The 23,394-nt window shown below is 36.6% G+C and overlaps 1 protein-coding gene across 2 annotated transcripts in view; it reads right to left on the bottom strand.

The window, feature by feature from the left end:
• The window catches only part of SLC41A2 (solute carrier family 41 member 2), a 57,823-nt gene that overhangs the window by 4,805 nt on the left and 29,624 nt on the right, over positions 1-23,394 (bottom strand). For both annotated transcript variants that reach the window (XM_074901942.1, XM_074901944.1), the window contains exons 8-10: positions 23,202-23,281; positions 9,264-9,395; positions 8,155-8,303 (exon numbers count right to left, since the gene is read on the bottom strand). In XM_074901942.1, the coding sequence (XP_074758043.1) occupies positions 8,155-8,303; positions 9,264-9,395; positions 23,202-23,281 (361 nt within the window). The remainder of the gene's footprint in view (positions 1-8,154; positions 8,304-9,263; positions 9,396-23,201; positions 23,282-23,394) is intronic.

The raw sequence follows: 23,394 nt of genomic DNA, 5'->3' as shown, positions 1-23,394 counted from the left end.
TGGGACTTACTGTTTGCGGATTGAGACTGAAGTTCACCAGCCTGTATCATCATGCATTTGCATGGCTATAAACTCATTAACATTTAAGAATTATACAGATTAATCTTTGGAAATGGCTACATATTTGGCCACAGTAGTTGGTGTTGCAAGATCAATGGGATTTAAATCTTTAATGAGATTTTACTTCTTATTGATGTTAAAAGGAAGCGATCAAAGTCATCCATCAACTGTTATTATTGAAAAAAAATTGCAAAAGCCCTACTATAAGTTTGCTGATTGTTGAAATGAAGACAGTCCTTGAATCTAAAGTGATAAAAGTCACTCACAGAGATCTGTCAGAGGTAAAAAGAAGAGAAAAATCATACAATTGACATTACAAGGCTTGTTACTTTAAGTGGCACAACACTTCATGTTTTCTGGAATTTATCAGTGACCTATACTTATTTCAGCAAAATCACACAGATGGCACAGCAGTACAAATACTGTGTAGTTCTACTTTGCACTCACGCTATGAAGAAGAAAGACTTCATACTTCAAATTGAAAACCAGCTGGTTTTGAAGGAAAAAATAAAGGGATCAACATTACAGAAAAACCTAATAAGATAGTACAAAAATTATCTGTTTAGCATGAAATGCTGTAGAAAAGTGATAAGAAAAGCTTTTAAATATATGCAGAACTGTTCAAGACATGAGCTAGTATTTTTAAATTATTTAATATACAGAGGAAGAGAGCAATTAAGTAGGGTTTTTTTGCAAAAATAGATGAGTAGTAGTAGAATTATGAAACAGAGCCCTAGGAGTTCTTCCAGACTGAAGAATTAAACAACCCTGAGGTTTAAGAAAGGTAAAAAATAACTACATGTCTGTATATGTAAAAAGATCTAAGAAAAGGGAAACACTCTATTGTCACTGATCAAGAAAAAAAAGCCCAGAGCAAGGATTGGAAAAATACAGGCAACATACCAGATCTTTTGGTATTTTAAAAGGAATATCAGGCTATGTTATTATTCTTCTTGAAAAAATGACAGTCAAAATTGAGGAAAATGAAACTAAAGACATTATCAGTTTTAGACTAAACTGATGCAATAATAAATATGTAATAAGTATCCCAATAATGACTGATATTTTCTATTTATAAATGGGTATTTGTAAAAAGACTTATCAGTCACACTGTCAAAAAAGATCCTCAGAAGATAGAAGCAGCAGCATACGGCTATAAAAATGAGAGGGAGGGAGAGAGGGAGTAAGAGAGGGAAAGAGCAAGAGTGAAGTCTTTACAAACCCTAATGATGAAGAATCTGAAAACAAGGAGTATAAGTGCACATACCATTTTGTACAACAAAGGACAGAAATAAGAGTAATTCTCAACACTGAACTTTCTGATTCAAATTATGAATATCAGACTGAAACTGAAATTGAATATGAATACTTAAATAAGAGTGAGCCTCACTATTTAAAGATCAAATCTTATACACTACAAAGCAGGTTTTTTCCTTTGTTATCGGGTACAAGATTTACTTTAATTCTTTGCAGGTCTTTAGATACAAATAACACGGTTAGCTAAAGAAAAGTTATTTTTGGTCTTTGCATGTAGTAAGGACCCCTAAAAGCTATCTACATTTTTTCATGTAATTAATTCCTCATGATTTCTGAAATTGGAAAAGAATGAAATTCTATTATTTAAAATAAAAACCACCCTCCAAACATTCTTGATACTGTCTAAGTTTCCTATAGCCTAATTGATATATTGCAGGATGCTGTAATACTTTTTTTGTTTCTTTCATCGGGGATGACCATAATTCATCAATGAATGCATATCGAATCCACAGTGATAAAAAGTGTGACATTCAAATGCATAATATTTGTAAAGCAGATTTGAATCTTTCACGTTTAGATTAGTTTGTATGTTAGTTGCTGTGATTAGTGAATTCCAACACCAAACAGGAAAGAGAAAGCTTAGGTTATATATTTGCATATGCTTTTTCACACAGGCATTATCAAAATTCAGCTGTAACTTTAGTATGTAGAACCAAGAGCTTTTAGCTGTTTATTTAGCATGCTTTTGGACAGGATCCTGCACGTTGCTAGTACTGCTGATCCACCTTAAATTGTTTCCATGTGAAGGTGCATTACAAAATAGTAGTTTAATTCTGTTACTTTAGACAGGAAACACAGGTGCAAATAAACCGTGGTAACCTCTTCTGAAACGTATTTTAATTCTCCTTTACTCTCAAGCTTATACTGACTGTAAATTCGCCTATAAAGTAACTGTGACAAGATGTAGTAATTACTGCATAAGAAGGAAATTGAAAGGTGTCTGGTGGTTGTTTTTTTTGACTGGAAACCCCCAATTAAGGATCTCTAAAGACCACTGTGCCCTGACTCTCACATCATTCTCACCAGATTTATAGTTTAGGGTCTTCTAGTGGTTTTGACCTTTCATTAAGTTATATTGAGTTATTTTTAAATTATATATCACATTTCTCAAATTTTAAATGGCTTTTGACATCTTCATGTGAAAGTAAGTAGTAACTGTAAAGTGTTTATAATAGATCTTCATTGAACTTGCTTAATTTCCATTGTCTACAGCCAAAATTCTGGAGTCAGTGAACTCTCAGATTAGGGTCTACATGTATTTTTTCAAAAGAAATTTTTCTTCACTGTCTTCTCAGGTAGCATACCTGGGGTCTATCATGTCCAGGGGAAACAAGTCACTATTTCTTCCAAAAATACAGAGATTTCCTCCAATGTCTGGCTGCAAAGAAAACACTTAACAGCAAGTTCGTTCTTGCGGTTGCTGTTTGTGTTGTAGCTAAGTGGTATTAGCTACACTAAGGTATTCAAGTGCCAAGATAGCATTTACGCAAGACTAAACCTAATCTAAGTAAAAGAGAGGGTATCATTTTATCTGAAAGTGTTTCTAAATCAATTTGATTATATTGATGTAATTTTGTGGGAAGGAACTTCTTTTCTTCCACGGTTTGAATCCAAATTCCTCAGACTGTCTTCTTGATTTCCTTGTAGCTTTGCCAGACACACTGGTGTCACCAAGTCAGTGCTAACTGCAGGCTGTTTGTCAGCTGTCTGAATAAGGAGTGCAACCCAGACCACTAAGTGCTCAGGTACACTCACTGGCTGGAGCACAACTCAGTGTGTCACGTCACATACATAAGCACTTTGAGTTCAGCTTTCTAGAGGCAAAAATCATATATCCCTGTTAATGACGTGGTAGGAACCAGGCTTCTACCACAGACAGCAACATGCCTAGAAGTGAAAGAGTGGATGATACCCACATTCAGATCCCAACAAATCTGACAAGCGTGCTTCTCATGCTGCAATGAGAAAGAAGTGTCCAGGTTTGGACCTAACTTTCTGTATTTCCTTGAACTGTGTAGTCTATTTAGCAGTTATATGCTCTATATTTTAGAAGTAACCTTTCCTATTAGAAAAAGCAGTATTTAAAATGCACCAATATTTTCTCTGTAAACACAACCCTCCTTATGTACAGTATATCCCATGAGTTATTTTTCCACATTGAGGAGGCTCATACCATCATTCGAATCCTCACACTAGTGAGAAATCCAAGACATTTTTGATGTGAGCAGGAAGTCATTGTAAGCACTGGTGAATTCTTGGTTTTCTATTGCCCCAAACAGCCCTGAAGCACTGCAAAATGTACTACACAGCAGTAGACATCTGACTTTCATTGGATAAGGAGGACTGTGTTTTGGAATTATTTATTTGCTTGGTAATAGCTCTGGGAATCTCCTATTGTTTGGTTATCCCCCGAGTCTTTAATTTAACTGTGTGTTCAGATTTGGTTAGGAGGTGTGAAAATTCCTTAGAGGCGTTTTACTGGCTCAGTGCGAACATGCAGAACAGAGGCCACCTTCAGAGCCACGTGCCCAGACTGATGCTTTGGCAATTCCAGTGCTGCTCTCTGAGGATGAAACTTTGCTCAACGCGTAGCCTCATACAGATAAAAAATAACTGTGCCTTTGTGAGGTATAAGAGGAGGGCTGGTTTTCAATTAATATACTCTATCTTGGTCAAACATCAGATTGTAACTGCATGCAGCATACCGGTATGTGCTTGTGTGTGACTTGTTTTCATAAAATTTTCATGATAAGAGCATTCGTCTTAAATAGAGGCCACTCACCAAATCCAAGACATATCTGAAATCAATATGCTGGTTTTCATTAGTGCACACTGGCTTGCCCAGATACTGTATGCTGTATGTAAAGTACCCCACATATTTACAGAGTATACCTTCCTCATAATATTTTTTTTTTGTTTTCCTCTGTTGCTGCCATTCATAAACACAGAACAGGCTCCTCACTACAGAGCCAATTCAGACCTTTTGAACTCAAGCCTAGAAGTTCTAGTTGAATGCAGATTAATACAAATATTGTGCACTTTTCCCTACCTTTATGAAGACATAATTGTGAAATCCTAGTCCCACTGAAGTTATACGGAGTATAGCCTTGGATTTCAATAGAACCAATTTATAAATGTAATTGATGAACATTTTGAGAATATGTATTTAATCAGAGAACAGAAACAATTATTAAAGTTAGGAGAATTAACATAACAGTTTCTGGGGTTTCTTACATCTAGAAACCGAGAACTGTTTTGTTCACAGAGGATCAGAGAGAATGCAGATCACAACACTGTCTACTCATTAAATTTAAGATATTTTAAACCATATGATTTTTAGAAAGAACTACAAATTCTGAAAAATCAGACTTTGTTTTATTACACAGCATATTTTTGGTCAATAATAACTAAATCATACTACTGCTAATGTACATCATGTCATCTTAATTACTTATTTCCCATAAATATTTCAATTAAATGACATGCTGGGGAGAGAATATCTAAGAACTGGTAGGGAGAAGAAAAGAAAGAAGCTGGTAGACACGGATGGTGGAAAAAAAAAAATCAAACAATGGAAGAACTGGATGAAAATGAATTTAACAATCTGATTGGAACTTCCGTAATACTGTATAGAGCTTTCAATGCAAATTTTATCACCTGGAGAAGAATATTGAAGTTTCTGTGCAATCTGCAAAATTGTTGTTAAAATTCCAAACAGAATTCATACATGTTACAAATTTACTGTAGAGATAATGTGGAATAGCATAAACTGACAGAGGAAGAGAAAAATATTAAAGTCATAATTGAAGTTTTTGTATTAACATTTTCTTGATTTTTTTCAGCTTACCATAACATTCCAGTTCTACTTTTGTCATTTCCCTAACCCCTTCCTCTCCATTTTAAACAAACACAGAGCTGGATAATCAGAGATAATAGACAGATCTTGAAGTTAATTGACAATCTATTTCAGTCCACTGTAAAATATGCCATTAAATAATTTAACATCTTACAATAGTCACTTGAATTTTAAAGATAGAAATTTCACTTTGTTGCTGCTGTTGTTTTTTAATTTAGCATTAATTTTTTAACTCAGTGGAAAAAATGTAAATAGGTGATATACTTCCACAACCATTATTCAGCTACCCTTTCTGCCCCCCAGTTCCATATAAGTAAGGAATTGGAAAGGGCAAAGCGGTGACATCTAACCTCCTCAAATATAGGACTAACCATAATTAACTCTTACCTTTGGTAATCACTATGTTTCATTAAATTATCATTTACCCACCCAAAAAGAAAAGATATAGCCTGCAAGCAGGCTTGCAATTTTTGACATCCGTTTTCATGCACCTTCCATGCAAAGTGAAAATAAATGCAAAGTCCAATATTCTACCAAAAAAGGCCCGGAATGCAGATCCCTCACTGCTCAAAAGACTGTCAATGGATTTATTGTGTGGATAATTGAAATGACAGTAATTAGCAGGTTTTTCAGTTTTACAGCAGAACTGGAAAAGCTCTCATTGGGAGGACAAAAATATGACAAAATTCTGGAAAAATGGTATCAGTATATGTTGGCTTATGCTGAAAGAAATGGCAGCTTGAAAACTGTTCTTTACTATATCCAGGTGCATAGATGATGTCACTGAAAAAAAGGAAGAGGAGTGAGTACAAATATTTCAGTGTTTTCCTTGAGAAAGGAGAAATCTAAAAGCACACAACTGCAGTAAGGAAGTGCTTCAAGCCAGCAGGTAAATAAAATATGTTCAAGATTTAAGGGTTAAAGCAAGAATCACCTCTCTGAAAATTTTAAATCTTCTCTAATTAGAAGTATGTAAAAATACAATAATCACTACTAGAAAAATACACCAATAATTAAAATAGGGAAAAGAATCTACTAAGGATTTTCAGAAGGTGTTAAAAACCATGGGGTTCCAAATCTGTCAAGACCCATGAGAAGTTACAGTGTGCAATACCGTTACTCAGTTTCAAAGTAAAACGTATCAAGCTGCCTGTTATGGCTAAAGGAAGAAGATAAAGAAGAAAAAATAATCTGTAAAAGGGAGTGGGGAAAAAAGATTAAAAAATGCTGTGTCTGCTTTATAGGTGAAAAATCAAGAAAAAACAGGCGTGGACTTATGGATTGCAACGGAGATGCATGACTGCAAAACTAATCAGGCCTTGTATTTATAAAAAACAACTTTACCACTTCACACACATATATGTGCTAATGCTGAGTCTCAATTACTGTGTGATCTGAACGTCCTGCCCTAATGCCTTAACTTGGTTTTCAGCTAAACTGCATTTCTCACGTTACCCTATACTTTGTTGCTGAAGAAAAGGTTTGTATCCTAAACATATTACAGTTGCAGTTCCATGAGCAATGTATGGATTTCCTATGGATTTATGAATTCAGGTTGAGTCCCATGTGCGATCACTGAAGTCTAATAATGGCTGAAATCACACTGCGGTCTTACCTTCAGCAGAGGCATAAACATGGACCCTTTCCCCAACCTGTTCTTGTGAAGCTTATAGGAACTTAGTATCACTGAAAGAGCTGAGACTTAGAAAAACTTGACTGAAATGGGCCAAAGGATTCAAACATTATTAGCAAGGACAGTCAGACAGACTGAACAAAGTGAAGGAACAGCATCTTTTCCTCAAGAAAACACATTCTAAAGAAAGTGATAAGGCTGGAAACTAGGAATATTATGTAAGAGGAAAATGAGGAGTAATTTATAACTTTTAGTATGACATTCTCACTTGCAAAGGTTGGAACATTACCAGTTATATTCTACCAAAAAAGTACAGAATTCTCATATGAAATTAAAATAGTAACAGCTTTCAAACCCTATCTTTATTGAAATTAATGTGATAAACACAGAAAGACAATCCAGAACATTAAAAATCATTATTTTTATTAAGGATTGACTGATAATGTTGTTTGTATTTTAAAAATGAATTGGTCACATTTTTAGAAGCAGTATGTATATTTAACTTATGGATATTTCAGCTGTATTTTTATTGTGTGACATGACATCAATTTTTGGTTTTAAAGTTCAATGAAACATTAAAGTTAATTCAGACAGGTTTTAGTTAAAAATTGGCTGTGGATTTAATAAAAAAAATTCATTTTCTATTACTGATTTCTCTAAGGGGAATTATTTCACCTTAAGACACTGATGTTTCAAAAGGCATCTTTCAAGAACTGCCCTTGCTGGGTGTAAACAGGCCACTAGGTAAGGCCAGCCAAAACAATGTAACAATGTTTGACAATTAATGCAATTACAATTTCTTGTACAGTGATCGATTTCAGACTAATTTCAAGTTTAATAAATATTAAGAACGCACCAAACAAGCCATAACATTCTCATCTACTGCATATTTGACTATGTTAACTAAAGCAGTAATGTGAACCACTTTAGGAAATTTGAGTTTTCCTTGATGTATTCTTTATTTATAAATGCCACTTTCCCCTCTCTCCATCTCCCTCTAGTTGATGAAAATGCAAGGGGTGTTTAGATGTAATTTTTTCAAGAAACACGTGGAAGAGAAGGTGCAAAATGCATGAGATTGGGAAATAATGCAGTCAACTGTCTTCTGAAAAGCACTCACAATACAGATACACCTGTGTAAGCTGTATACATGTGGAGATAATTAGTTACTCTAAAACTGTGCCCCAAACCTATAATAACACATAACTTCTTGTACTATCAGATAAAACCTGATTTTCTTTAAGAACTTGATCTTATACAAGCATTTTCAAGTCGTACTTGTTCTTACCTGTAGTAGAGCTGCAAACAAATATACTGCTATAAAGATGGGAGTTAAGGAAGTGTGGCCACTCTTCATTAAGTGGATAGTGTACAAGAAAATCAAGTGTCCGGGAATCACCAAAAGAAGCAGAACTTGGGCTGATTTGTTATTTACTCCTACAATGACAAAAATCCAAAATTCAGTTAAGCTCTTCAATTACTATACTACATTTTTATTAATTTTAATATAAAAAGCAGTTTTGGAATTACACAGCATTGACTGTTGTGGAACAGCAGGCATTATTTTCTGCTAAAAGACTTCTTGAGGATTTTCACAGGTGGGGGAAAAAGGCCCCTCTAGCGTGTGCCAGAAAAGTTAAGTAGGGCCCTTCCAGAAGAGGATGAAAACCGTCTAATTTCATTCTGTACTCATGTAATACCATCTGCTTTTTTGGAGCTGCAGTGATCTCCTAAAGCCTTCCTAGGAAAGAGGATGTTTTGGACACCATATTCAAGACATCCTTAAAAATAGTTTAGATTTCTAAAAAGTAATCCCACATTTACCATTTTCTCATCTGTTCCAATTAATTTCATAAACATGAAAGCATAATACATGCTATTCACTCATCACCTTTCACCACAGTTACTACATTATTAGGAATGGGAGCAATACAAGGGAGGAATAAGCTGTGAAGCAAGAATCTAGAAAGAAAATGGCAAATAGGAAATGGAAAGTAAGGACTTGGCTTAGTAATAATATTAGGTATAAAGTTTGGTCCTAACAGCAAATTAGTTTGAACTTCTGGAGTTAAATGACAAAGGTTAGCAGCAGGTAAACACATGACAGACAGTTTGGAACCCTGAGTGGGTATCACAGCATCGTGCCTCATCAATTCCTGTCTTCAACCCTTGCCAAGGTTACACCTTTCTCTGTGCTCCTCTCCAAGCATCACCTCCTGCAGGGAGTGCCTTGTGATTCTCATGGGCAAAGGAAACCACCAAGCCTCTGCTGCCTTTGAGCTGCATACAACAAGTTCAGTTTGTTGCCATTTCTCATTGGTGCTACAGTCTGGCATACAGGGGGAAAGCGAGGAGACATGAGACAGTAGTTTTAACAATTAACTGAGTGATACGTACCTGTACCATAATAGGTTCTGCATGGATAATAGCAACCCTTGGCTTCTTCTGGCAGCTCTCCAGGAGTGCTATGTAAATGGAGGTAGGTAGAAATTCTGCTAGCTTGAATAGCTACTAGATTACCACCAATACCTGAAATACAAAAGGGAACAAGTGGTAAATTTTCAACTATTTTTTTCTTCTAGTAGGCAATATTTTTGCAAATTTAACAACTTCCTTTATTTTACCAGTACGCATATACAAAAGTCAAAAAGAGAAACAAACTTAAAATGTATATTAGTTATAGACAGGCTAACACCAGCCATTAAAATAAGTCAAAAACTTGGGTTACAATTTGGTGTATCACTGGATATTTGGAATGTATTTGGAATACATGGAGATCAGTTTTAATTCATGATGAGTGAAAAAGATTCCTCCAGAAGGTTAAATGTGATACTTTCTCATAGGTGAAGGTCCCTTTTATTGCTCCCCCTTTCTTTAGAAATCCCTCTTGGAACAACAGAAGTACTACACAGCTGTGTCACTGCTGGATTACCTTCCTAGGTCAGTAGTGCTGGCAAGTATAAATAACACAAAGCAGACGCACTCACTACCACAGGCATAAGTGCAGATTTCACACACAGAATCATAGCACTGGAAAAGACCTCAAGAGCTAATCTATCCATTCTCCTTTGCCGCAGAGTAGGATTAATCTTCTGCCATTCATAATTCAGGCTGAAAGAACAAGACAAGTGTCTGAATAAATGGTTTTTATAAGAATGGTAGTGATGGAAATTCTACTTTCTCTGTGCCAACTGTTGATATACTTCCCATTAGAAAAAAGATCTCTTTGAAACAATATCTATGAAACAAACCACTCTAAGATGCGAAGTGTTACAAGGCCACTGTCTACATTCTTTGAAAAGTTGTGGAGACCAGGGGACATCCCTGACGACTGGAAGAGGGTAAATGTCACACCCATTCTTCAGCAAAGCATTTGGCAGTTTCCCACAGCTTCCTCCCAGACAAACTGGCAAATTACAGACTGAATGGGTAGTCTGCAAGATGGGCAGGAAATTGGCTAGCATGTTGCACTCAGAGGGTGGTGATCAATGGCTTTTAGAGGAGGCTGATAGCCTGTCACAAGTAGGGTCTCCAGGGATTGATACTGGGCCCCACACTGTTCAACATCTTCATAAATGTCGATGGTGGATTGAAAGCACCCTCACCAAGTTTGCTGATGACACTAAACTGAGTAGTGAGATGGACACGTCAGAAGGGAGAGCCATCTTACAGACAGACCTGGACAGGCTGGAAGAGTATGAAGTTTAACAAAGACAAGTGCAAAGTCCTGCACCTGGGACAACATAACCAAAGAGCCCAGTACAGGCTCGGATCTGTGTGGCAGGGGAGCACCTTGCTAAAAGGGACCTGGGGATCCTGGTGGATGAGTTGAACGTGAATTAGCAGTGCACCACTTCAGCAATGAAGGCAAATCAGGGGCATTACTAGCAGACATAGAGATGTAATCATCCCACTCAGAAATTGTCAGGCTGCATCGGGAGTACAGTGTCCAGTTCTGGTCCCCACAATACAAAAAAGATGTGGACAGAGTGGAGAAGGTCAAAAGGAGGCCCACGAAGATGATCAAAGGGCTGGAGAATCTGCTCTATAAGGAAAGACTGAATGAGTTAGGTCTTTTCTCCCTGGAGAAGAGAAGGCTCAGGCGAGACCTCATTACAGTTTTCTAGTACTTAACGGGTGGCCACAAAGAGGACGATGGCTCTCTTTTCACAAGGAGCCACATGGAGACAACAAGGGACAATGGGTACAAGTTGCACCGGAAAAGCTTTTATCTCAATATAAGAAAGAAATTGCAGCGAGAACAATCATTCACTGGAACAACCACCTTAGGGACATGGTGGAATCTCCTTCACTGGAGGTTTTCAAGATGTGACTGGACAGGGTGATAGACAATTTCATCTAGGCTCCTTTTCTCACAAAAGGTTGGACCAGATGATCTTCTGAGGCTCCTTCCAACCTGGGCTGTTGTATGTTCTATGAATTTTTACTTAAATGAATAGAAAACTAAATGAACTTATTATATCTACATTACAGAATGCAGTGGCACTAGCATAAATTTCTTCCATGATTATACTCTAGAGTTGTCTACTTGCATATCAAGCACATGCTCCCCACCCACCTCCCCCAGATGCTTTACATGGCAATTGGTTGCTCTGAGAAGATATGATTAGGCAGAAGTAATGCAGAACTTGTCCCCACTTCAGAAGGAGAAAGCCCTTGTTTATTGCTGTTGAACCGATTTGTTTACCTGATGCTTAGGGCTTTGTTTAGTTGCAGAACAAATATCTGTGGTGCCCAGAAGACACTATTTGCCATATCCTTTTGGTGACTATGGAGTGGTTAGGACAAAGATCTAACACTGAGAACTCAAAGATTTCCAGCCTCACCACTGCTTAAAGACAGCTAATGGCTGAACCTAACAAGGAAGTAGGACTCGTAAGCAAAAAGCTTCAAATACAAATCAGGAAATGAGGTATTATAAAAAAATCATGGAGTCGGCAGAAAAGACTGTTAACAAAACTTACCTGCATCTTCCCAGTCAGGAGATACAGGGATAAAATATGAACTACCAAAAGACTGAGTCAGTGTTTGCAAAGAAAATTAAAATAACTGCAGCTTTTTTCTGATGAACTATAGAAGGAGATGTAAAATAAGGGATTTATCTAAACTACAAACAGATTTAAACAGATTAAAACCAATCTAAGTAGGGTCCAAAGTCTGTCCTTTGATTGAGAACAATAAGTTTGAGGCTTCTGACTAATGAGAATAAGGTATAGAAAGGGAGGCAGAAATAAAATTAAGGAACAATGCACTACATTTGGATGGGGATCAGATAATTTCTGTGACTGATTTACAAAAAAGCTGTTATGTAAAACTGCTTCTTAATAGAGCTACAAAGCTGGGTATGGTGCCATATGACTAGAAAATATGAAACAGTTTCTGCTTAAAAAAGAGGGGATAAAAGTAATCTGGGTAATTACAAGCAGGCTAACAACTGCAATAACTGACAGATTCAAAACAATATTAAAAGAAAAAAATCTGTAAACACTTCTCTCACTATCCATATATCTTATAGCACGATGAGAAGAAATAAAAGATCAAAGTAAATAGGGATGTTTTTCAAGGTATGTTTTGAGGTTTGTAGCAAACGACATTGGCATAAATCCCCTAGATTTCAAGTATTTCCTAGGATGTATGCAATTTCCTCTTGTGACTGATAATTATCTACTTCAACAAACTCAGACAATCAGAAATATGATAGATGGTCTGGACCTCTTTCCCTAATTAATAACAAGGGAAACGGAATGAGAGAAAAGAATTAAGGAAAATGGAAATTTGCCCGTTTGAAATGTTGATTAAAATAACTGCGTGGACAACAGAGACATGGACAAGTCTACGAAAGAAGGTTTAAGATTGGTTTGTCAATGCTTTGATGGATAGCTATTAATCAAAACTCTTCTTACTTTTATAACCATTGTTTAGAGAAAGTATGCCCCAAGCCCTATTGTACATGTAGATAACAAGAAAAATTACTGAAATGTATTAAAAGTGATTCTAAAACGAACTGGCCAGCCATTGTACACAGGTTAAAGGAGGTAATATCTGCTCGGCAAAGGAAGCTGACATGCTAGCCAAAACAGCCAGTGTGGAGTATGATTTCAAGAAGTGTAACATTCTCTTTTTTATTTTAATTACAGCTAAGTTTAAAATATACAATCTATTTTAGCTAACTGGAAATGCAATATTCATATGTTAAGCAAAATTATTTTCAATTTAATTTGGTCTGAGTCTCAGCATTCTAATATCAGTGGTATATTTTTAACTCATAGAAGACAGGCAGGTGTACTGAAGTGCAAAAAGCTTCTAAAACCCGTATATCCTGCTCAGTCTCAACCAGTTGACAATGTATGGTGATGGACAGCAGCAGTCACACTGTCTTTTAGTTCTGTCCATTCATCTACCAATTCTTCCTTCTAATTATTTTTGAACCTTTGGGCCAATTTCAACCACATCTGACACAAGGATAGACATACTAACTACCTCCAAGTATGGTTAAACAAGCTAACAAAAAGGAAACAGTGGCTAGGTAAATAAAGAGCACGCCAGCTGGCCAGTCAGGACTTAGCTTGGAGCTAGGCATGATGCCTCTTGCTCAGCCAGTAGTTCAGCGACCCAGAAGAGGAATGATGATGTTGTAGAAAGCAGAGGGAGAATGGAGAGAATGATGTGAGCAGTGGGTATTACAGGGACATGAGGCCACAGGGAACACTGGGGGTTGAAAGGGCTATCCGCTGCTTGAAAAACTCAGGATACAAATCAGCATGAATCAGGTTTCATTATTCAGCTGGTCATAGAATGACTTGTACAAAGCTGTGCTTACATTGAATGAATCACTTCTGTATGTACAGAGATACTCGAGTTTGCTTTGTAACAGCAGTTACTGTGCCTATGAAGTTATCTTGGCAGTATCTGATTAATCAGATCCCTGCAACAAGCAGAAAACAGATAAAACTGCACAGGCTGACAAGATGTCAATACACAAAATTGATAGCTTCTCAGCATCTTCTGAATGCATAAAATGGTCACGGGCTCAGTAGCTGCTCACATGAAAAACTCTACAGACACATATGAGTGCTGTTTCCAGGAACAGTTAAATCAGAAATTTTTTTCCTGGAAAACAGTATTGCAGTCATCATAGCAAATACTTTATAATACAGACTAACTTTGTTAGCTTCTTTTCATTCTCATCAGAATACCACCACAGAGGAAAATAATTTCTTTCAAAAGTAAAGTCCTGCAACTGTTACAGCATTCCTCTCAGAACAGCAGATGTGTTTACTGCAATACAAGAGTGCTACTTTGCCAATAAGCAGAAGACATTGTCTGCTGAAGTGTGAAGGATGTCATGCTGACTTACGATGTTAAAAGAAAACTGGAAACCTCATCATTTTATTGAGTCAGTTAAGGGCTAAGAAAGAATACTTCTGACAATTGTTATCACAGTTCACTTTTGCCTAACAAGGAGAGCAAACCATACTCAAAGTAGAGCCAAAACCGTATCATGTATTTGCGAACAGGCCTATGAGAGTGATTCTATTAATAGAACTATGCTATTCTGAAAACCACATTAAAAGTACTTTACATCAATGCAGCTTAAAGAATATGTCAAAGCAAATCTGTGTCTCATAACCCTTGCCACAGGTGAAAAACACAGAAGTTAAGGGAAGCTGGATGGATGGACATGGACTAATCTGAGACCATCCAACGTGCTGGGTAACACAATGGTCTTCTTTTCCTCAGATCTGTTTTGATAAACAGGGTAACATTTTCCAGGGAAAACGGGGATGATTGGCTGATAAACCAGAGGGTTGTACTGTCACTCAGAGGGAGTTGAACAGGCTGGAGAATTGGGTTGAGAGGAATCTCATGAAGTTCAACAAGAGGAAACACAAAAGTCCTGCATCTGGGTAGGAATAACCCCATGCACCAGTACAGGCTGGGAGTCAGCCATCTGGAAAGCAGCTCTGCAGAGGACCCAGGGTTCCTGGAGGACAAGAAGTTGACCATAACCCTGCAAACCACCTCATGGCAAAGAATGCCAACAGCATCCTGGGCTACATTAGGAAAAGCGTCACCAGCAGGCCAAGAGGGGTGATGCTTCCTCTGTACTCTGCACTGGTGAGGCCACATCTGGAGTATCATGTCCATTTCTGAGCTCCCCAGAATAATAAATGGACTTACTGGAGCGAGTCCAACACAGGGACGCAGGGAACGTAGCATTTTTGATATGAGAAGAGACCAAGTGCTGTGACTGTTAAGCCTGGAGAAGAGAAGGCTCAGGGAGATCTTATCAACAACATAAATACCTGAGGGGAGGGATGAAGACAAGGGAGCCAGGCTCTTCTCAGCAGTACCCAGTGACAGGACAAGAGACAATGAGAAAAAATTGAAACACAAGATATTCCATCTGAATACAAAAAATCCCACTTTTTTTACAGTGAAGGTGGTCAAACACCGGAACAGGTTGCCCAGAGAGACTGTGGAGTCTCCATCTGTGGAGATACTCAAAACCCCACTGGACACACTACTGGACAACCTGTTCTGGTGGAGCCTGCTCTAGCAGGGGATTGGACTAGATCTCAAAAGATCTCTTCCAACCTAAATGATTCTGTGATTTTATAAAAAATAAAGCCAATTCTTCCTCCCAATTCTATTTCAGCTATGTTTCAAATGAGCAGAGCAAGCACTACTTACTGCTTTTGAAGAACAGATGTATCCACCTAACCTTAGAAAAGGACTCTAAATTCTTAATGTTGAGCAGACAGGGTACTTGTCTTCCTGTGATTATCCAAGGTAACTCATGGTCTTTCAGACACTGTTGGAAGACCCTTGTTCAGGGTTTTAGTTTATTTGCAAAAGGCCAGACACCCGGAATCAAGGTGTTTCAAAGCCAAAGTTCACATTAGATGCAGCCTCTAAACTACCCATAAATGTTCCGTCGGTAAAATTGGTATAAATTATGATGCAGTCAAATAATATGGCTACTATTCTTCCTCTCAGACCTCTAATTCAATGTCAAAAACTATTGCCTAACTAAACATCACTTTGATAATTTGCTTTATCCTTAGCATATAACAAATACCTCTTAGTCTTATTTAATATGCACTATACAAAGCTCAGACTGAATAGAGACTTACTAGTTTCCTTTCTGCTTTTCAGTGGTGCTTGCTGCTATAAATCTGAGTACTTTACAAACATTAACGCCTTTTTTTAAAACATACCTGTGAAGTGATATTTTTGTACTCTCTGCAAAGAGCATTTTTCAGTTTTGAATATCCAATGTAAAGTATTTAAGTATTTTTTTTTTACCAAATGTTTTAGTATTTAAAGCAGGCTTCTCAATTATTTCATTTGTATCAATAAATGTTTAGTATTTCTGTGGGTCAGATGCAGAATCTCTAAACAAGGAATACAGAAAAAGAGAATTAAGCTATTACTAATTAATAAAAAAAATCTGGTTTAAGGTACTTGTTTAACACCAGGGGAGAACTGTATAATAGATGGGAGCACTTTTCTAAAGCAGTATTCAACTACCTTATTTATAGTCCCTTCCTCTCCTGTAGGTCCCCATCTCATTCTTCCTTTTTTCTTTTTCTTAAATATATATATATATATATATATAAAAATATATATAAAGAAAGGTTCCTGCAGAAAACGCCTCCTATGAAAGCACCGAGACCACAAGATAAAGCCCACATACGCAGCTTTAATGACCAGTGCCGTAACTGTTCACAAGACTATAAAGAACAGTGGCATGACAAGGTGCACAAATAATTGTGTAGGAATGGCAAACCATATGTGTATCAGTTCATTGAGGTTAGAGATTTTTAGTAATCCAGTTCCATGGGGAGAGATTAACCAGTGACAGAATACCATATTGTTCCCAAGCATCTACACTATAGCTTGTGCAATGGGACAAAAATCAATTAATAACCACATAAGGAAAGAATTAGGCCAACACAATTCCCAAACTGATTTTCCCTGTAAATCTATCAAGAGAAGGCAGGCAAGAACATTTTCACTTTTGTGCACTCCTGAGTACAAAATAGTTCAAAATAGTCAGTTGAGCCAATTAGCCTTTCTGGAGTTCAACAGCAACTTGATCTTTGATATAATTTGTATTACAAAAATGAAATGAAAAAAAAGGAAAATAATCTCAGTTACAATAGTGACCAAAATCTCCAAATTTCTCAATAATCGGATTATCTTACAGAAAATTCAAGATCAATTTTTGCCCTGACCTCTCTATCACTAACTTTAAAAAAAATCATGTTTTATGCAAGTGAAGTACTTGGAATAGAAGCCTACCTTAACTAGGTATTTTTGTATGTTGTTTTTTTATCCATATTTTTTCTATCTTCCTCTGTACTTTGTCGCATTTCTTTTAATACTTAAAAATGTTTGGGTTGACATAGTTGGAAATCATTAGCTTTTCCTTTAGGGATGGTTTCTAAGAGATGTCTTTGAGACAACATTATAGATGCAAACTATTAAATTTTAGAATGGAGTAGTTTACGTATCATCTGGTTTATAAATAATTTCTTATGCCTAATTAAAAATTGTTCCATGATTGTCAAAAAATGAAAATATCCTGGCTATAATTTTGACATGAAAACTAATAATTACAGGAATCTTTTAAACAATTTACAAGTAAGACGTAAAAGAAAGAACACGCATCTCTAACAGCATAGAATATGCAGATTTACATGTACAGGCTAGCAACTAAGAAGTAGTAAAACTATCACTCAATAATGCATCAGAATTAAATGCCCAGAACTGAAACCCTCTGCCTTTTTCATGTGGAAATAAAGACTGAATTATAAAGTTCTCATACAGTACAGATACCCTCTGAGACTATCACATTCATTCTAATTCAGTATGTAGAAAAATTAATTTGCTACCCAGTCAGATTGCTCTACTACCACACAGGTACACTAATGCTTTCCCTTGTTATTTACAGAAGCACATTTCAGATGCTCAGGTATCTGAGACAATGGTTATCTTCTAATGAAAGCACTTCTCTGTTGTGTTAAAGCTGAGAGTACAACTACGCTATAAGATATTGAAATAAAGTTATTAAAAAATGCATTTTCTTTTTTGAGGAGGAATGGTTTCTGGATATTTTCTTTCCGTGTTCTCCAAAGCACACAATTTACAGTGAAAGCTCTCTGAAAAACCTTAAAGTTTGTCATTCACTTTTTCCTACTAATGGATAAAAAAAAAGGTATGGTTTGGGGAATATACTAAGTAAGCTTAACTTTCATCTCCCAGACAACTTACATTCAGTAAGTTTTGTATTATATTTTCTCAAAGGGGTTTCTCATATTCCTTGATCTAAATTTATTCCCTCCTGATATCAAATAACCTTACAATATGTACAGCCAAAGAGTAGGAAATACTACAACAGCTTTATGTTACCCTTAAAGAGTATTGCTTCAAACCCATCTGCAAAGGCAAGTTTTTCTACATAAAGCCTGCAAAGCATTTCTTATTTTCAGGTGTTTGCAGAATTAATTTGCAGAACCTCCATTATACAAGACGCCTAAAAATGGGGTAAAGTCTACCAACATGTTGGTAGTATTATACAGTAACTTCTGAAATGCAAATACTTAGAAGATATCTCACAATGGTTTTTCTAAGCATCTAATGAAAATGGAGGGAAAAGTGGCTGTATCTGGTAACTGCACCTTAGTTCATTTCTGTTGCATAATCAGAAGCATATAGTTGCTAAAGGCATTATCTGTTGTCTGCACAAAAGGAACTCTGTTACTTGCAAATCTTGCAAATCACAATTCCTGAGCCAAATTCAACACACCGTGATGCTGTAAGAGGATTTTCAAGTTTTGACCATCTCATCCATTAGAAAACATAAAGATCAGCTTGAGTATCTAGGCTGAAGCACAGCCACGCTTGGGCTTAGTTATTTTATTCAGAACTTCAGTACATCAAATGCAGACATCTAAATCTCAAGTAGTCTGTAAGTACCACAATGGTTGAAACCACAAAATGATTTATTTTTAAAACGCAGAGTTACAGTTTAACCCAACCAATCATAGAATTAAAAATAATTATTCATCTCCAGAAATGTGTTTAACGGGAAAAATGAAGAAGTGGTTGTGAAATACTTCTGGCCACCAGCAGTAAAGCTGACTACAAATGCCTGGCTGCTTAAGAACTATTTTAATATTCTTGGCAAATATTTGCAGTTCTTGTTAATAGGAGTAGGAACCTTTGAGGTTGCTCAAATTCCAGACCAATATTTCTTAAACCAAAAGATTTATAGCTCTACATGGTAACATATGTGATGAAAATAACTTGTCTCACATCTAAGAATATGCAAACCATCTAGACAGGACCAGGTTGAAAGCTACTTAATGGAGCACACAGGAAGCCTAACACCTGGCAACTCTGCAGTGCATACTGTTCAGGATTTTGAGATATGGTGACTGGCACTGAAAAAAAGTGACAGCTTGAAATCCTGGACAAATTTACAATGTCCTCAAATTTTGGCTGGACATAATCCCAATAGGTTACAATATTTCTTTCAGGTTTCCCTGGTTTCTTTCAGGTGTTCTGTGTCATAGGAGCAATAAACATTAAGGTAAGAGAAAGGAAAAGGCATCTGAAAAGCATTCTGAGAGGAAAACCCTCAGCTCCTTTCACTGCTTAGGCTTACAATGAGAATTCCTAGGCCAGGAAAGCACTGGTAGAGAAAGTTTTCTGCAATAGCAATATTTAAAAAGCCATCTGTTAAGTGGTCTAGCACAGCTTTTATGTCAGTAAATGAGTGTCAACAGATGTGCTTTTTAACTGAGAGATTTCCTAAACCCCAGTTTACTATGCTATACCGACCAGCAATATGAAAAGGTGCCAGCAGAATTATGAAACCCAGGAGAGGCTAATCTAACAGCAACCAAAAAAAAAATCACCTACCTACAATTTCCTTTTCCAGGAGGTGTAGCATAAAACAGGCCCACTCTGCATTCTCTACACAGAACATATTTTCTCTATACTTTCCAGTAGAAATGCCTCTATCCTTAGAATTCTGAGGGTTGAGGGGGTTAGCGTGCACACACAACCCCCCACACCCCCCCCACTTACGCATTACTCCCCTCTACTCTTGTGGATGAGGGAAAACCAGAAACCCTTAGTGTTTCTCTGTTGCCCAGTGGCACTGCAAAAACATTATTGCTATTGGTAGTAACAGCCCATGGGCCTTAGGCTAACTTTACCATACATTACTGTTGCAAGACTCTAGTCTCAGCCTATAAGGCTTGTGAGTTTAGTATGAGCTGTTTCTTCTTACAATGTAGAGTTTAAGTTTGAGATAATAGCAAAGATCCTGAAAGTACAGACACAGGACTATAAACAACTCGCCAATGGTCCGTTACTAGTCACTGAAGAAGTTTAAACTTTGAGAGCTGGGAGGACTGCTTTATGCATAACCAGAAAAGGAGCTAAGCATGAAAAGTCCAGATGAACAACAGGCTAAGGCACCTGCTATGGCTTGGAAAACAACATTCTCGGGCATTGCATAGTCATCCAGGGTGTAGATGACAAGGACTAAGAACAGTCTAGAAATACAAAACTTCTTACGAAAAAACAACATTTTGAATGTAGGTGGTAAAATCATCACAGGAATCATCACCACAAGACCACTGTGGGACTGCTGCAGCTACAAGCATGCATCTTGCTGTCCTTGCCTTCTTGAAGGCCTCTTTCCCTCTCTGTTTCAATAGACCCAGCTTTCCCTCTCTTCCACCTGCCTAATCCTTCGAGGATCTTTTGGCCTGTCAGCTAATCATCCAGGGCTGTGTATAGCTTTTATAGCTTTTGGCTAGTTCTTTTTCTCTAAAGATAGTTCAAAAGAACATATGCACATTGCCTTAATTCTTCTGATAAACTTATGAAAGAAAATAAGAAGCAAAGTGGTACATTTACCCTTTTCTCTAGAGGCATGTTTATAGTAAGCTGTCATTCTTAGCAATTAAAATTATTTACTTAAATCCAATTGTTAGCTAAAAATGTTAAAAAGGTAAAGTGTAAACATGCAAGCAATCTAGGATTCGGAGACATTTTTTTTGTGAAATAAATTGACCTTGAATAGGATGCATAATTCCACTTATAAGAGCAGTCCATAACTGCTACAGGGTAAAAGACCATCATTGTTTCAACATCTGGTAGGAGCATGAGGCCTTGAGAAAGGCATATATCCATGTGACCTGTATCCATTGTAGGTAGCAAGTCTAGAATTAGTGAGTCTATAGAGAAAATCCAGAAGTACTCTGGTACTGTGCTGGAGCAGAAATAGAAGTCTGCGGGGAAACCATAAGAAACAGTCACCAGAAAGTTGTTGGCTTTTGTAATCAAGGGATGACATTTAGAAAAGCAGGAACACTGGCAAGAGTACTGGTTTGGGTACACCTGCCTAAAAAGAAAAAACAGTCCTCTTAGGAAGCAAATCCAGGGGGATAGCAAAAAGGACTATTATAAGAAAAGCTACAGATGTAAAGCAGAAAAAAGTTAAAGATCAACTTGTCTGCCCTGTTCTTTACGTATCTGGAAAACAAAAAGGTAACACACAAAATGTAGTCAACGTACTTGCATTTTCGAAGTGATATAAAGGCAAGGCACAGGCAAGGAAGCATAAACGGCTGAAGTGTAAAAATTAATTTACAGTTAGCAAGGAACACAAGTAGCAACACGGAAATACTTCATATTAAAAGTAAGAAGAAAGAAAATATAGGACCTTAATGGGAAAGAAGAAAAAACTCTAGAGCATATTGAAACACTCAGTCCCTTTTGTCTACTGCTTTCATAAAAATGGTGACATCTGATCACAAACTGATATGAATTAAGGCCTGAGGCTAAGTTAAATTTAGTGCATCCTTAGAGAGTTAGATGAACAATGCACAAATTATCAGTCATCATTTTTGCAAACTGATTATCTTGGAGGTTAGAGAATACCAGAGGGCTGAAATGGAGAAAATGAAAATATATCTTTTAAAAGGGCCAAAAAGGATGATCCAGGAAATCTGTATGTCAGTGAAATTTATATTCCTACATAAATATGAGAACAAATTATTAAAAAGACAATTTATAAGCATCTAGAAGATATGAAAGCTGTAAAACAAGAGCTAACATGAATTTGCCAATAATGTGCTTCTGTCAAAACAATACAATTTCTTCCTTTAACTGAACAGCTTGCCTAATGGTCACAACAATAGAAATATTAACTCTCCACTTCAGTAAAGCTTATCAAAATGTTTTTGTGCTATCCCCACTGGAAATTTAATTATATCAGGGCAACGTTGTTCAAAACTAAACTCAGTGTCCATTTAAACATTTTATTATCAAGGTGGAAAACAAGCGATCACAATTCATTTAACCGATAGCTTAGAAAACAAAATGGAATATACCCATATGGAATTTGAAAATGCCAAGTTACAAAAGCCATTTGTAAGACAAAAATTAGAAGTCAGAATCATCTTGGTAACTGGAGAAATGGTTTAAAAATCAACAAATACACAGAAGTGCAAAATAATGTAAGAAATGAAATGGAGAAACACAAAAGGGGAAAAGAAGAGCTAGGCAGCAATACAGTGGGAACAGATGTGGTGACTATAATTATTGCAAACTAAATATATATCAACCCTGTGATACTGTAGGAAAAAAAAAGCATTTTCAAATTGCATCAGTCTAATAAGATATTAACTGTTCTTATAAAATTTGCCTTGTTGTTATTGTTAAAAGATAGAACACTTAAATTAAGGACCAAATTTTCACAAATACATTCTTACACAACTGGAAAGTGCATATCAAGCATGGGGAACAACAAACATTTTTCTTGAGAAATCTATTTACTTGCCTGTAGCATCCCTGTTAGCTCTAATACCTATGTACGTTACATATAAACAGTAAATCACTGTTGTGAAAATTTGTCCTTGGATGGTCATAAGAAAATCCTTTGAAATAAAATTTTCTCTACATTTTCCTCAGCCATAACCATTTCAGTATAACATTCAATAATTTAATATTTGAATATACTACTTCAATATTTACAGTTTAAGTTTCTTAATGCCTAATTTAGGTTCCTGCTTCTCACATTCTCTATCATGTTTTAATGGTTGTAGCAAGCAAGATCATGAACACTCCTTAGGTGTTCAACTAAATAAGTGTTGACATCAAAATCAAAACTCGAAATTAATATACCAGATACTAACTGACATAAGAGAAATGTACTGTAATAGACTTTTCTCAAGCCAAGATATATCGATTGATATATAGTAGCACATAATCCTGTTAGAGTCTTACCATTAATTACTGGGGTATAAACAACAATTCCAACTAAGTTAGGATCAGATACAGTTGTGTCCAGAATAAGGCCACCAATACTGAAAAACAAAGTACAAATATTTAGAATAAGGCAAGCAGGTTTAGCAATCTGGTTTAGACATCTTCAAGCCACAAGTTTCTTATCAGCTCATCCTTCTCCCTGACTCATTAC

The sequence above is a fragment of the Athene noctua genome, chromosome 3, assembly GCF_965140245.1.
Source record: "Athene noctua chromosome 3, bAthNoc1.hap1.1, whole genome shotgun sequence".
Classification (NCBI taxonomy): domain Eukaryota; kingdom Metazoa; phylum Chordata; class Aves; order Strigiformes; family Strigidae; genus Athene; species Athene noctua.
The sequence above is the reverse complement of the archived record's forward strand: the minus strand, read 5'-3'. Positions and strand labels throughout refer to the sequence as shown.